Below are 15,564 nucleotides of genomic sequence, written 5' to 3' on the forward strand. Positions count from 1 at the left end.
ATTCAGCGAAAGCTCCGAATATGCTCGCAAACAAAATATTTAGCTGTGCAGACCCACGGCAATGTTCAATACACAATGCCGACGGGTTCCGCTTGGCTAAGGACAGAGTATGATCCTCAATACGGAAATCTCTGTCCCGGTTGGTTCTGTGCAGATCCACGGTAATGCTCAATACGCAATACCGATGGGTTCCGCTTGGTTAGGGACAGAATATGATCCTCAATACGGAACTATCTCTGTCCAGAATGGCTCGCTGGTTCACTACACCGGCGAGTCAGGGAGCCTAGAGCGCTAGCTACAAGACTGTCTAATTCCGCTATTCACACACCTTAAATATCCGTTCTGATTCCCACTCGGCCCTTACGTTGTAGAAGTGGATGCGCAAATGTTGACACTCTCACGGTTCGAACTGTTAAACGATCAAAGCATCGTTACACCCCCTTCTCTTTGAAAAAAAAAAAAAAGTAACATACCTTTTTTTTTGTGTATATGGTGTCTACAGCCTCGTGATGCCATCTATCCCTCTCGGTATTTTTATTACAATCTTCCTCCCGTTGTTACAGCCTATCCTGTATCTTTTGGTCCCCCTCTCGATCAGGTGTTTTGGGACGATCTCTATAAGATCGGCGTGTTTCCCGGGTTCAGGTTCTCCTGGAGTGGACGCGGATTGGGCTTCTTGTCCCGTTTTAGTATCAGGTACGCTCTTCTTCCTCGGTGGGGTTGGTGGTGTCCCAAAAAGTTCGTGGAACCTCTTCATGATCCTCTCCGCGTCTTTTCCTGGTGTCACGGGTAGTTCGGGTCTCTCTGGCGTTCCCAGAGGGGTCATCTCTTCCGGTATCTCTAATATGTCTTCCATGTTTGATGTTGACGAACTGAATTCTGCTTGCTAGCATTGCCACTTAAATACCGTTTGGTTGTGGTGGGGATTGGATTTCTGTAGTAACATTTCCCCCCTCCCATGGTTTTAAATCTTTTACATGCGCCGTCATCTGCTTGCGGCTACTACTATCGGCCAATTTCAGTTTTACTATTACTGGTGATATCACTGACGTTACTATGTATGGTCCTGAGTACTTCGGCGCTAGTTTGCTGGTGAAAGCTGCACTAGCCGATGATATATGGTGTTCCTTTTTCATGACTCGATCTCCTGGATGTGGCCGCCAGTCTCTTCGTCTTAGATCGTAATATTTCTTTTGGTCCTCGAAAGCGTGTTCCATGTGCACTTTCGCCAGTTCTCTCAACGCTTCTAACTTGTTTAAGTTTTCTGCATACCCCTGTATATCTTGTCCATTTGTCGCCTCTGTTGTGTCTAATTCTCTTCCGAAATTAAGAAGCGCTGGTGAAAATCCTGTTGAATCGTGTCTTGACGAATTTATGGCGTAGCAGAATTCTGGTATGAATTTGTCCCAGTCTTTATGGTTATTCTCCACGTAAGTAGCTATCATCGTTTTCAGTACTTTGTTCATTCGTTCTACTGGATTGCATTGAGGTGAGTACGGCGGTGTTAGAATGTGATTTATGTTATAGGATTTTAGGAACGCCTTAAAATTTCCGCTTGTGAATTGCGCGCCGTTGTCCGAGATGATTTTCTTCGGGATACCGAATTGCATGACTACTTTAGATCGTAGAGTGTCGATGATTGAGTTCGTAGATGCTGCTCTTATTGGCTGGGCGACGACCCATTTGGTAAACCGGTCTTGCACGACTATTAAGAAAATGTTTCCTTTTGCAGATCTTGGGAATGGTCCCATTAAATCAACTGAGACAGTATGCCAAGGCTTTTCTACAGTGGACGGTTGCATTTTCCCGGCTGGTTGCATTTGAGACGGTTTATATTGGAGGCACTTCGTACAGGCTCTAACGTAGTCTGCAATTTGTTTAAACATCTTAGGCCAATAGTACTTTTGCGCTATTCGGCAAATTGTTTTTGCAATTCCTAAGTGGCCTGCTGTGGTCGAGTCATGATTTTCCTCCAAAATATCTTTCCTTTTATATCTTGGTACGCATAATTTCCATGGGTTATTAAACTCTGGGTCGGCTAAATTACGGCTGCTCCAAACGTGTTTATATAATTTCCCGTTTGATATTTGTAAATCCGGGAAATCGTCTGGGTTCTGGAGTACATTCCTATATAAATTATCGTACCAACTGCATGATTCCAGTTCTGATGCTAATAATTCCGACTCTGGTTCTTCGCTCTGGTTTTCTTGTGGTTGTCGTGACAAAGCATCTGCTACCTTGTTGAGGACTCCCTTTCTATATATTACCTCGAAATCGTACTGTTGCAGTTCTAAACTCCACCTGGCTAACCGACCTGACGGGTTTTTAAGGTTCTTCAGCCATTTGAGGGACTGATGGTCTGATATGACCTTAAAATTGTATCCTTCTATATACGGCCTCATTTGCTTTATCCCGTACACGATGGATAGACATTCTTTTTCCGTTGTGGAATATTTTGTCTCGGCTGGTGTGAGGGTTCGACTAGCATATGCAATTACTTTATCCTGGCCGTCGTATTTCTGTGTTAGTGCAACTCCAAGTCCACAGTTCGACGCATCTGTTTGCAGGTAAAATGTTTTCGAAAAATCGGGGCATGCTAATACTGGGGCCGATGTAAGTTTTGATTTTAGCTCTTCAAACGCGTTTTCCTGCTTATCGGTCCATTTCCATCTTATCTTCTTCTTCAGAAGCATGTTTAGCGGTCCGGCTATTGTCGAATAGTTCTCTATGAATCGGCGGTACCATGATGTTATTCCTAGGAACCGGCGGAGTTGACGCACATTTCTCGGTGCTGTAAGTTCCGTTATAGCGTTGGTTTTCTCCGGGTCAGTTTTTATTCCTTCTGCTCCAACCACATGTCCTAAGTATCTGAGTTCTGACTGGCAAAACGTGCATTTCTCGAAGTTCAGCTGTAATCTGGCTTCTTTCAGTCTTCGGAAAACTTCATGTAGGTGATTTAAATGCTCTTGGAGCGTTTTAGATATTACTACGATATCATCCAAGTAGGCAAACGCGAATTCCATATCGGGAGGTATTACCTTATCCAGTAGGCGTTGGAAAGTGGCTCCTGCGGAATGCAGTCCGAATGGGGTGGTTTTGAACTGAAAATGGCCTTTTCCGGGTACGCTGAATGCTGTCACTGGGCGGCTTGTTTCTTCTAGGGGTATTTGAAAATATCCCTGTTTCAAATCGAGGGTCGATATAAAATTTGCTTCCTTAAGTCTATCCAGAATTTCCCATATTCTGGGTAACGGATATGCGTCCTTATCTGATAGTTCGTTGACTTTTCTAAAGTCAATGCAAAATCTGTACGAGTTAGCCTTTTTCCTAACTAGTACAATCGGTGAACTCCAACCACTTGTGGAGGGTTCGATGGTTCCTTCTTTTAACATCTTGTCCACTTCTTGGTTTATGATCTGTAGCATTGCGGGATTGTGCCGCCTATAAGGCTGCTTGACTGGATCGCACTTTTTCTTCAATTTTATTTCGTGTCTTATTAAGTTGGTGGATCCTGTTATGTTCTCAAACTCCCTTAGTTCTTTTCTTAGGAACCTTTCTAACTCCGTATTTTGAGTGGAGTCTTTTAAAGTGTTACATGTCTCTTCTTGATGTTGTATGTATTGTTTGTTCGTATGTTTATCGAATTTAAGTTCGATAGAATGGTTCCTGAGGAATTCCACTCCTAGTAGGGCATCTTCCGTCAACCCTGGCATTACTATGAATGTTTGTCGGGTTTGTAACTTATCGATCTCGCATTCAATTGTTAACTTCTGGTTAAGCTCCATTGACGCTCCATTTGCTAGTCTTGTTCTCCCGCTGTAGCTATCTAGAGAGTCCTTGTATATCTGAGCTATTCTATCCCCGACGTAATTTTTAGTAGTTCCTGTGTCGATGAGCGCTCTGTATGTTCTTTGCCCTATTTTTAGTGATGCGAACAGTCGAATGTCATTGCTTGCTGGCTGTGTAACGGCGAAAACGAATGGAGTCGAATCTTGTTTTACAGACTGGGACGACTCCTTGTTTCTCCAGTCTGTAATTCGTTTCCCTGACGCCTGAAACAGCAGTCGCTGCTGTAAACCCCTTCTCTGCCGTAACGCGAACAAAACTTTTTCCATGGGTTTTTGCAGTTTTTACGGCTGTGACCTGGCATCTTGCATCTAAAGCATGCCGTTTTCGCATCGTACTCTGCTTGGTCCGTGCGTCTCCAGTTTCCACGGCAAATCTGATTTGCTCGAGTCTTTTCGTCTTCTATAGCTTCGTATTCTTGGGCTAAATCCTGTAATTCGGCTAAGTTTCCGAAATCCCGGCGGCGAGCATAAAGCTTATATTCTGGTAACAAATTTTTGTATATCCTTTCGAGTTCTTGGTTTTTAGAAAAAGATCCTTCTCGTCTGATTAATGTTTGAATCTCCGTGATATATCTATCTACTGGTTCGTTCTGTCTCTGTTTTCTGTTTCGGATTTCCTCTTCTAGTTGTAGCAAATATCCCCTGGGATAGAAAGCTTTTTTAAAATCTTCGCTGAAATCTGTCCATGACTTCCAATTTTTGTTATTGTTTCTGTACTATAACAAGGCGTGGTCTCCTAATAATTCTGGTAATGCTCTTAGTAGATCTTGTTTATCGATCTCGGAGGCCAAGCTTAATTCGTCTATCCTCTCTAAGAATTCTATTGCATCCAAATGTTTCTTGTCGAAGTGTGTGTTCCACTTTCGTACTTGATTTAGCAATTCTGGTTGCCCCATTTGTTTCTTTATTGTTAATTCCTGTAATTGTCTTCGGATGCCCGAAATTTCCTGGGCCAGTGTGTCGGATTCTGTTCCCTTGGACGTTTTTTCTTTTGGGATTGTTCCTGTCGCTTCCTCGCGATTTTTAAAATAGGTTCTGAGTCGTGCTCTCAATTCTTTAACGGTTCCCTTGGGATCTAAGCCGTATTTTTCGGCCTCGCTCTGCAATTCCTCTTTGCAAAGTCGGTTTATCCACGACGTACCTGTTACTGAGTCTGTGTCTTTATCTGTCGGCATGTTATTAATTTTGCTCGGGCGCCAGTTTGTGATGGGTAGCTCTTTCGGGGCAACAGACTCAGTAAAACACAGGTTTGAAATAAAAATAAATCTATTAAGTATATATATACAATAAATAAAAACTAAAAAAAAGGAATTCTACGTTGTATACTTATAAAACAAAAATAAAATGAATTCTACGTTTCCGTCTGGGTCCCGCGATGAATGAATTCCCCGGCAAACGTCTACAAAAGAAAAGAAACTAATTAGTACTACTAATATACTCGCTTTCGCTTCAATTCAGCAAAAGCTCCAAATATGCTCGCAAACAAAATATTTAGCTGTGCAGACCCACGGCAATGTTCAATACACAATGCCGACGGGTTCCGCTTGGCTAAGGACAGAGTATGATCCTCAATACGGAAATCTCTGTCCCGATTGGTTCTGTGCAGATCCACGGTAATGCTCAATACGCAATACCGATGGGTTCCGCTTGGTTAGGGACAGAATATGATCCTCAATACGGAACTATCTCTGTCCAGAATGGCTCGCTGGTTCACTACACCGGCGAGTCAGGGAGCCTAGAGCGCTAGCTACAAGACTGTCTAATTCCGCTATTCACACACCTTAAATAGCCGTTCTGATTCCCACTCGGCCCTTACGTTGTAGAAGTGGATGCGCAAATGTTGACACTCCCACGGTTCGAACTGTTAAACGATCAAAGCATCGTTACAACGGCCAGACCAAAAATCAAATCGACCACACTAACATTGGACTAAATGTAAAGAAGCTATGCACACAGCGGCTGAAACTGTATTAAAACCTATCAAGACCAAAAAACACGAAGATTGGTTCGATGAAGAGTGCAGACATATCAACCAACAAAAAAACGAAGCATATAAAAGACTCCAGCAGCGCAGAACGAGATTAACTCTGGAAGATTATGAAAATCTTAGAAGAGAAGAAAAGAGAATGTTTAGAAGAAAAAAGAAAGAACAATACGAACACGCTCTAAACGAAATTGTTAACCACCATAATGGAAAAGACTCACGAAAATTCTACCAACAGATAAACAGCTGCAGAAAAGGATTCAAACCCAGAATAATAGCCTGTAAAGATAGGGACGGTTCTATAATTAGTAACAAAGAACAGATACTAAACAGATGGGCGGACCATTTTGAAGAACTGCTTAGCGGCAACCACGAAGATGGCGAGATTGAGGATCCCATGTTTCAAATGAATAAAGATGATCGGCAGCCACCCCCCATCGAAGAAGAAATTAGAGAAGCCATCGCAACACTGAAAAATAATAAAGCTCCCGGTTCGGATAATCTCCCTGCCGAACTTTTCAAAAATGGCGGCGACCCCCTCATGAAACACATGCATAAACTGATAACTGCAATCTGGCAACAGAAAGAAACACCCACAGACTGGAAGTTAGGTGTACTGTGTCCTATACACAAAAATGGAGACATGATGGTGTGTGATAATTATAGAGGCATCACTCTACTCAATATGGCATATAAAGTGTTGGCCAACGTATTGTACAAAATACTCCTCCCCTACGCCGAACAAATAGTGGGAGGATATCAGTGCGGTTTCCGCCCTAATAAATCAACAACGGACCAGATATTTACAGTGTGGCAGATCCTTGAAAAAACCCTAGAGTTCGGCGTCGACACCCACCACATATTTGTTGACTTCAAAGCCGCATACGACTCCGTTAATAGAAATAAACTTCTACTTGCTATGGTAGAATTTCGCATTCAATTTGATCTTGTCCGGTTAACTGAACTTACACTCACAGGTGCAGAGAGCATGGTAAAAATCCAAAACGATCTCTCAAGACCCTTCCATTGCAAAAATGGACTAAGACAGGGTGATGGACTATCGTGTCTCTTATTTAACCTGGCATTAGAAAAAATAATTCGAGAGTCGCAGATTACTACGAATGGTACTATCTTTAACAAATCAGTACAAATTGTCGGATACGCAGACGACATAAACATTATAGGTAGGTACACAGAATCTCTGACTGAAGCATTTCGGTCGTTAAGAGCATCTGCACACAGAATGGGACTACATATAAATGTTCAAAAGACCAAATATATGTGTTGCACTAGGTCAAGCAACCCGACACCTACACGAATAATAATTGATGACCTAGAACTGGAAGGTGTTGACACCTTCATATACTTAGGGTCGCTGCTAACCAAAGATAACAACGTCAGTGAAGAAATAAAAAGAAGAATAGTGCTCGCCAATAAGTGTTACTATGGCTTAAGAAGACAGATGGCCTCAAAAATGCCTAGAAAAATTCAACTGACTGTATACAAAACACTAATAAGACCAGTGCTAACATATGGTTCAGAAACTTGGACACTAACACAGAATGACCAAGAATTGCTCAAACGTTTTGAGCGAATATATGGAGGCATAAAAGAACAATGTTTGTGGCGCAGGTGTTACAATTTTGAGTTGTATAGAAGATTTGGAGAACCTGACGTTGTAAAATTCATTAAGGTAGCACGCCTCAGATGGATAGGTCATGTAATCAGACGAGAGGAAGATGCCATAGTCAGAAAAGTTTTTGACCGAAGAGGGCCGATCGGACAACGAAGAAGAGGAAGACCGAGACTTAGGTACCAAGACAACCTAGAAAATGATTTGAAGTCTATCGGAATTAGAGCATGGAGAAGAGTTGCCAGAGACAGGGGCGAATGGAGGATTGTTCTGAAGAAGGCTTTGGCTCATAAAGAGCTGTAACGCCACTGATGATGATGATGACAAAATAATAATGAAAATGTAAATGATGAATGAGTTCTATTTAACAAATTTTTAAAAATGCCTAAATCATTCAACAAAATTTTTAAGGAAAAAAAATTATGATTTTTAAAATTTTATTCCGGTTTTTTATTATTTATTTTATTTATTAATTAAAACTTTTACTCCGGTTCTAACAATTGGATCAAAGTTTACCATCATTTAAGCAATTAAATTGTTAATAAAAAATTATTGACGGTTTTTTATCTTTGTACCCTGGAAAACTTGAATCTACCCACCAAAAAAACATAAATAATAAACGTCAATCTACCGAGGGACATAAAATTGCATAATCAACCACTCGCCTTGTTCCTAGAATAATTAGTCGACAGTTGAAGTTTTTGGCAAATTCTAAATAGTTCATTAAAACAAGACTTCAACAATTACCGTGACTTAATAATAAAAAGCGGAGAAGAGAGAAAATAGTATTTGTCATTGTTTTAACATTTTATAAAAAAAACCGGAATATAAATCTGATACATCACTTTTGAGATTAATGATTAAGCAGAAATATCTAATAAAAAACTAATTTAGTAGTGAGAATAATTTCACGCAATTTGTATTATTATATGGTTTAATAACCGGTAACATGTTTACTTAAAATGCTGTACCACTAAACCTTGAAGCAATATTTTAATTGTCTGTCTAAGTTTGGGAATTTTTTGCACTAAAAATGAGGAAAAAACAAATACATGGACACACTTATGTTCATCCATTAGTTTAATTGCTAATATTGTAGTAAATGTGTCAGCGATACCGAAATTTATATCCTTTTCTTTTAGTATCTATTTGGCAATCAGAAAAGTTTTACAGTGTCACGTAGAAAACTGGGCTTGTTCTTTACTATACTGCTCCGCAAAACTAGCCGACCGCTAAGATTCTTAAGTAAAATTAAAAACTTTTTAAATAAACCAATATTTACCAAACTTTTAGTTAACACACTTATTTAACAAACCATAAAATAAAAAACAAGTTCCAAAATATTGATTAATTTAACAACAAAACTTTACAAGACTTTTATATTTCGAAGTAAGATATTTTCAAATCTAAATCATAAAATAATTCTAATAAGTAAAGTCTCTTTTTATGCTGATTTCTCCTGTCAGTTTTTTTTCACTTCTGTTTTTAGATTCACAAATGATTTTCTTTACTTTTGCTAATGATTACTACTCCTTTTGTTCTCTGGGCTTGGTGTTGATGTTGGCCTACCCTCTTCTTGCTTTTTTCCTAGGAACGTGATCATTACACCCTTCCCTCTTGCAGCCCACTCCAGAATTCCCCTGGATGACTCAACTCCCAGTGCTATCTTCCTAGCTCCTCCATCTTCTGTACCAGTTTCATGCACGTTTTCAGGAACTTCACCGGCTCTTGTCTTCCTTCTTGTTTGGGAGAAGTTTGAATCCATACGTCTCCTTGTGGATCCACTTTCTATCGTTATGGGCGGACATCGTGACTCTCATAGTTCCCAGGCCGCCTCCTCGTCCACTTCCGCTAAAGCACCTGATAGCTACGGAAACATAGCTTTGGTCTTTTCCATGCCTCATCGTTCTTGGTGACAAAGACTGCCACGTCTCCTGTTATTTCTGTAATGTCCCCCTCTTTCACTACGGTTCTCGTGAGGACCTTCTTCGGCCAGTCTTCATTTAGGAACTCTATTGTTTCCTTCTCGTCAACTTTCAAGAATTCCATGTTGGTCTGCACGCCTCTGGATGACGTGCATACAGACTTCCTTTAAGTCTCTTCTTTCTTCTTATTTTCTTTCACTTCTTCGATATAATCGAACATCCGATTTCTTAGGATGTCGACCTGCCTTTTTATGGGTAGCCTTGTATTTGGCATCTCACTCATGAGTTTCTCGAGTACCACTACACCGTCTTAGATATTCTTCAACTTTGATCTAGCTTTGTAGTTAAGTGGCTGTTTTTCTTCCTCCGAACTGGTTATTTATGTCCTCTTGCTTGATTTTCTTTTTCTTGATCTCTACATTGTCCATTCATTTAACCTGTAGCGTGTAGTTTAACGGACTCGCCACGTCGAGTAAATAGACTCTTCCAACTGTTAAACTGTAAATACTGTGACTGCCACGAACCTATATTTCGTTTCTTGGCGCTACTTTCGTGACGGTGGCCTCAACATTTTACTGTAGAATAAAAGTAGTACAATGTCTGTATAGAAGCTTTAGTTTAAATTATAAATACCTTAAGATTTGAAAGAATCTTTAACACGCTAGTTCTCGTGATACACTTTTAAAAATAAACTAAAAGTTTTTAAAAAAATTTTTTATTTGAGCATGTTACAGTTAAGAAAAATATTTTAGGTGAAGGAGATCTATTAAGTCTAAAAGTTATCACCGCAAAAACGAAAATATTGGTAAACCGGAATCCTTATCAACCAGTGCACATGCATATATACGGCACAAAGATAACCAAAGTCTCTAAGTTTAAATACCTGGACAACTAGATCAGTGAAGATCTGAACCCTGACTTAGAAAGCCGAGCCCGAATTGAAATGACTAGGACAAACAATTACAATTACATTACAATTAAAATATAATTTGAAGGGCTACATATATTCCATATAATGTAATATGGAAATCAAGTGTTGACGCTACAAGTCGCCAGTTAACAATTTGAAACCTGGTTATATAGACGAATTTTACGAATACCTTGGACTTTACACAATACAAACTTGCAAGTTCTTCACCGAAAGAGCAGAGAAAATCTGCTGGCTGATTGAAATCATAAAAAAACTGCTTATTTTAAACATATAATAAGAAACAACAGATTTGTAGATAGAAGATAGTGCTTCTGACTTAAAAAGATACGAGATTGGATAGGTTTGGGCTCAAACGATTTGCTGAGAAAGATCCAAAAAAGAGAAGAATTTGCCAAAATTGTTGGCAATCTTCGATAGGAAGACGTACTGGAAGAAGAAGAGAACGTATAACACTACTTACGGTTTATAAAGCACGTATTTAAATATATACAATAATTAAAGCAAAAAGTTTAAAAAATTTTCACTTACCGCTTTGAAAATCTGTTCCATCAAATTCTTCCAAGAACGATCATCAACGTCTTCGGCGATAGTTTCGTTCGAAATATTTACTCCAGGAGAAATACCTTCCAAAATACTTTCTTTAATCTCTTCAAAATTCCTCACAAGGCTTTCGTTAGCAACTTTGAGTCCAGAAGCAATATCTTCAAGTATATTTTCTTGGATATCTTCAGCAGTTTTAAGAGTATCATTTGAAATTATCGTGTCAGGGATTATAGATTCAAGAATGTTGTCTGGAAGGCTACCTTCGATTATTGTTGTATTGGTATCTATAATAAGATCATGTGGGTTGTCGTGAATAGGTACGTCTTCGGAGGATTTTTCATCAGAATCTTCAGACTCTTGAGATGGCATGTCAGAATCGTTTCCAAGACCTGTAGTTTCATAAGCTCGGCTTTTAACTATAACAGGTGCCTGCAGTTCTTTGAAATCTTCCTGAATCTGACCTCTATTAGAAATCCTACTGGTGACTATAAAGTCAGTGCTGTTTTGTCTCATTTTAAAGAAGTAACTTTTCCCGTTACCACTCCCATTCCCGTCGATGCTTTTAGAAGAAGAAAGGTGAATGCAAATCACTAAAACACACAACAATCTCATTATTAACGTCGTTTCTTGGTCTGTGAGTAAACGTTGTATGATGCTTTTTATTTGGGCAAGAGGATCTTGGTATTTAGCTTAAGTGGGTAATTTTTTCATCAAAAGACTTGCCAACTTTTATTAACTGATTCATTTGGAACGAGGTGGGCTCTTTTACAACTGTAATTATGCGGTTATATTAATGTAAGGTCTTTACTCTGTTAAATAGGTTGCGTAAATATTTTTACATGATACAAGGATGCAAAAATTTATAGGGATAACACGTGTGCATTGTTAGTAACTTATTCAATTGGGTTAGGTCGAGTTTTTATAACACTTTCGTATATCGGAATAATTTTTTATGCATATACTAAAATTGGAACGATGCTGTAGATCAGCGTGGCGGCTGGGAAAGGATAATAATCCACTCATTTTTTTGTCAAAACAAAATACGGAAAGTGGTAAAAATAATACAGTCAAAATTAATATTTTTAAAGCCATGGAAGAGCGTGGATTTAATTTCTTAAATGATACTTCTAAAATATTAATTCAGGGTTCCCTAAATGAACATATATCATATAGACCAGGGCGGAACTGTTTTGACGTGGATGTGGGAGGTGTTATTCGGATTAAATAGTTACGTGATTACTTAAGTAATAATAATTCTCAAATAGGTCGGGAACAATAATAAAAGATTAAAATATTTAAAAATTACTAAAAACATTTTTTAGTAATTTTTACATAACAAATTTTTTTCTGCTCTTCTTACTTATAACTTTAAAACAGTTCATTTAGGAGTAAAGTCGTACTGAAATAAAATAGCGACAATTTGCAAATTGCAAATTGCATAATAAAACCTTACGAACTAGTTTACGAGTAAGTTTAAGTTGGTGCATGTGATACTTAAATATATATAAAAATACTTTAGTTGCTTGTACCTAAACGTACTGTAATTTCTTAGTTATTCGTTAATAAACTCTTCCACTGAATAATATGGTCTTTCAGATAGATAGGCTTTTGTCAATTTACGAAACTAAAGGAAAGAAGTTATAGATTTAAGTTGCACAGGAAAATGGTTGTATAATTTTTTGCCGAATATAATATGGATTTCTTTACTAACTCTAAAAAAAATATATTATATTGTATAGTAACTGGTAGCAAATGGTAGCAAAAATAAAACAGGCAACAGGTTAGTTTTGCAGAATAGTTATTGTTAAAATCAAGACTTACTAAAGTAATGTGCTAATGTGCTATCCTTGCAACATACGATGAAAGAGTTAAAACATCTGTACCACAGATAGTACATAGCTTCTTTTTCAAGAATGAAATGCAAACTTTAAATAAAATTTTAAGTTAAATTAACAACCGCCAGATCTTCTAAATATGTGTCGTTCATTATTATATAAATTCTTGAAGCAAATCAATTTTAAGTAAGTAAATATGAGTTAGCCACAATTATAATAATAATAATAATAAAACTTTATTCATCCTTGCAGATTATTTACATAATATAGGACATGTCAAAGTAAAAAGAAACGTTAAAGACTACCTATACAATATACACATACACATAAATATAGAAACAACATACAACATATCTAAGACATAAATTCCGAGACACTATAAAAACATGACTCGATGAGATAAGTCTTCAATTTATTCTTAAATGACCTATCAACATCTGCTTCACTTTTTAATTTGGATGGGAGCTGATTAAAAAACCTTACGCCGCTATAATCAGGGTTTTTTTCAAACATAGAAGTGTAATGTTTAGGAGTCCTAAAGAAATCTTTTTTTCTGGTACGATAATTGTGTACATCTGAATTTGATTTCAATCTATTAATATTAGCTTTTGTATACAGAATACTTCTGTATATAAAAATTGAGGGAACAGTGAGTATTTGATATTTTCTAAAATGCTCTCTACACGTATGTCTATATGGTAAATTAAAAATCAAGCGAATTATGCGCTTTTGGGCTATAAAAACTTTCGAGACATTTGTTGCACTGCCCCATAGAACAATATTATATGACAAATGTGAATAGATGATAGCGTAATAAACATTAAGTATCTGTTCCGTTGTAAATAAGTATTTGAGTTGCAAAAGAGCATAGTATCCAGAATTAATTTTTGAACATACATGGTTAATATGTACCTCCCAGCTCATATTACTGTTTATAGTAAATAAAACGTACAACCCAAAAAATATATTATGTCTGAGTTAGGGAATCACTTAAAAGAGAAAGAGCTTCATTCTTTATAAGACCAGCTGATAAATGATATTATCTTGATAAATATTGGATAAATGTCTGAATGAATTCCATTGGATTTTAAAAATAATTTTATCACAAATATATCGCTTTCGTATACGTTCACTATTTTCTTCTACACTGTGATAAATAAACTCATAAAAATTCTTGTTTGTAACAACCCAACATTTTTTTATTGTAATTAGAAAAACAAAAACATAAATCGTCGCCGTGGATGTGAAGAGAGCTAACCAACAAAAGGCAGTTTCGAGATAATGAGCATTTTAGATTACCATGTCCAGGAAAAAATACATTTTAGCTTATAACTTTCCTGTTCATTGAACTATTCCTAAAATTTTTTTAGGATTTATCAAACAAAGTGTTACCTACTTTGTACTGAACCAAACACTAATAAAACATTGATTTATATGAGGGTAGAAGGGTTTGTTCACTTAGCTCCATTCACCACTAGATAACTTTTCACAAGTCATACTGTTTTTTGTTGTGTGAAAAAATCTAAGTTTACGAAATTAAATAATACAAGGTGATATCATGCTTAAAATGTATAATTTTGGATACAAAAATAACACAAAAGTATGAGAAATTCAATTTAGTTTTTAGTCTTTAACATTGAATATACAGAAATCTTATTATTTTATCGCTACTCCGATTCCGAATCGTCTGCAGCGATTCTCTCTATTGGTTTTAGAAGTCGGAGGTAGTAATCATGGTAGGTGGCTGGGACAGTACCTGACCTACAAAGATCTTGTAGATCTTTTAGTTTCTTAGGCTCTATTTCTTAAGCAGAAGGATACAGTTTCGGAACCTCACTGAAAACATTGTTGTCAACTCGAGTGTTTCTACGAATGCACAATTGTTTGAAGTCTACCTGACTACGTTGTGTTTTATAGAAGATTATATCAAGGGGTTCTTTTCTATATTGCAGCCATTTGATATTTAACCACTTCATAACATCGCTATCAACTGTCTTCGTTTTGTTAATAATTAATTTTTCGCTGTTTTAAAATCTAAAAAATGGCTGTAATCTAATTTCTTAATGACGTATAGAGGGTAATTTACTTTGGCTGTTCTTGCCACTGTATACCACCCGGCAGGCACATATATTTTAATTTTTCGTCCCCTACTTTCAATCGCAGAATGAACGCTGTCGCATTCCATTCCGGAATGTCCGGATTCCATGAACTTTTGATTAATAATTTGTAAATTATCAAAAGAAGACAAAGCTTTTATAAACATTGCAGATAAAATGGAATTTCTATTTTTGACCTGTTGCAGTATCAGAATAAAATGTTACTTCACTCACTTCAGATGGTAGCTCAGAAAGCATGTTCCATAAGCATGTAGCTACTTCTGATGATCATTTTGTACCATTCAATTCATGCCACATGTAGTTAATAGCAACAGTAGTTTTGAGATTATACACCGTAAAATTGTAGATTTTTACCGTTTATAATATAATTGCCCCACTTCTAATTGAGAAGTCAGTAAAAGCTTTTCCATATCCATAGTGAAGGTATTGAAAGTATTATAAATTTTAGCACGATCTTTGTCAATTTTCTTATGCTCTCTATCCTCCTTCTTTCGAATTTGATGTAGATTGCATTCATCTTGATGTTTTTCTTTTTTGTCTTCGGTTTTATTTGTGAATTGCGTTCAAAAGCTACATAGGTCTGTTTTTGATTTATGAAAACCATAGTTAAATTCGGTGCTAAATATATGTTTATAATAATAAAACGACAATGAATCTTCCTGATACTCTTCGCAGTATTTTAAATAATCCTGGTAAAGTCGTTTTTCAGACAAACTAGAAGGTACGTATTTCCTCTTGGTTGAATCGA

General features: G+C 37.2%; 1 protein-coding gene across 1 annotated transcript in view; it reads right to left on the reverse strand.

The window, feature by feature from the left end:
* Positions 1 to 11,522, reverse strand: part of LOC140445288 (uncharacterized) — a 47,228-nt gene extending 35,706 nt beyond the window's left edge. Inside the window, exon 1 of the mRNA XM_072537221.1 lies at positions 10,850 to 11,522. Within this exon, the coding sequence (XP_072393322.1) occupies positions 10,850 to 11,476 (627 nt within the window). The 5' untranslated portion in view covers positions 11,477 to 11,522. The remainder of the gene's footprint in view (positions 1 to 10,849) is intronic.
* Positions 11,523 to 15,564: the final 4,042 nt, after the last annotated feature.

The sequence above is a fragment of the Diabrotica undecimpunctata genome, chromosome 1 (genome assembly GCF_040954645.1).
Source record: "Diabrotica undecimpunctata isolate CICGRU chromosome 1, icDiaUnde3, whole genome shotgun sequence".
Lineage (NCBI taxonomy): Eukaryota > Metazoa > Arthropoda > Insecta > Coleoptera > Chrysomelidae > Diabrotica > Diabrotica undecimpunctata.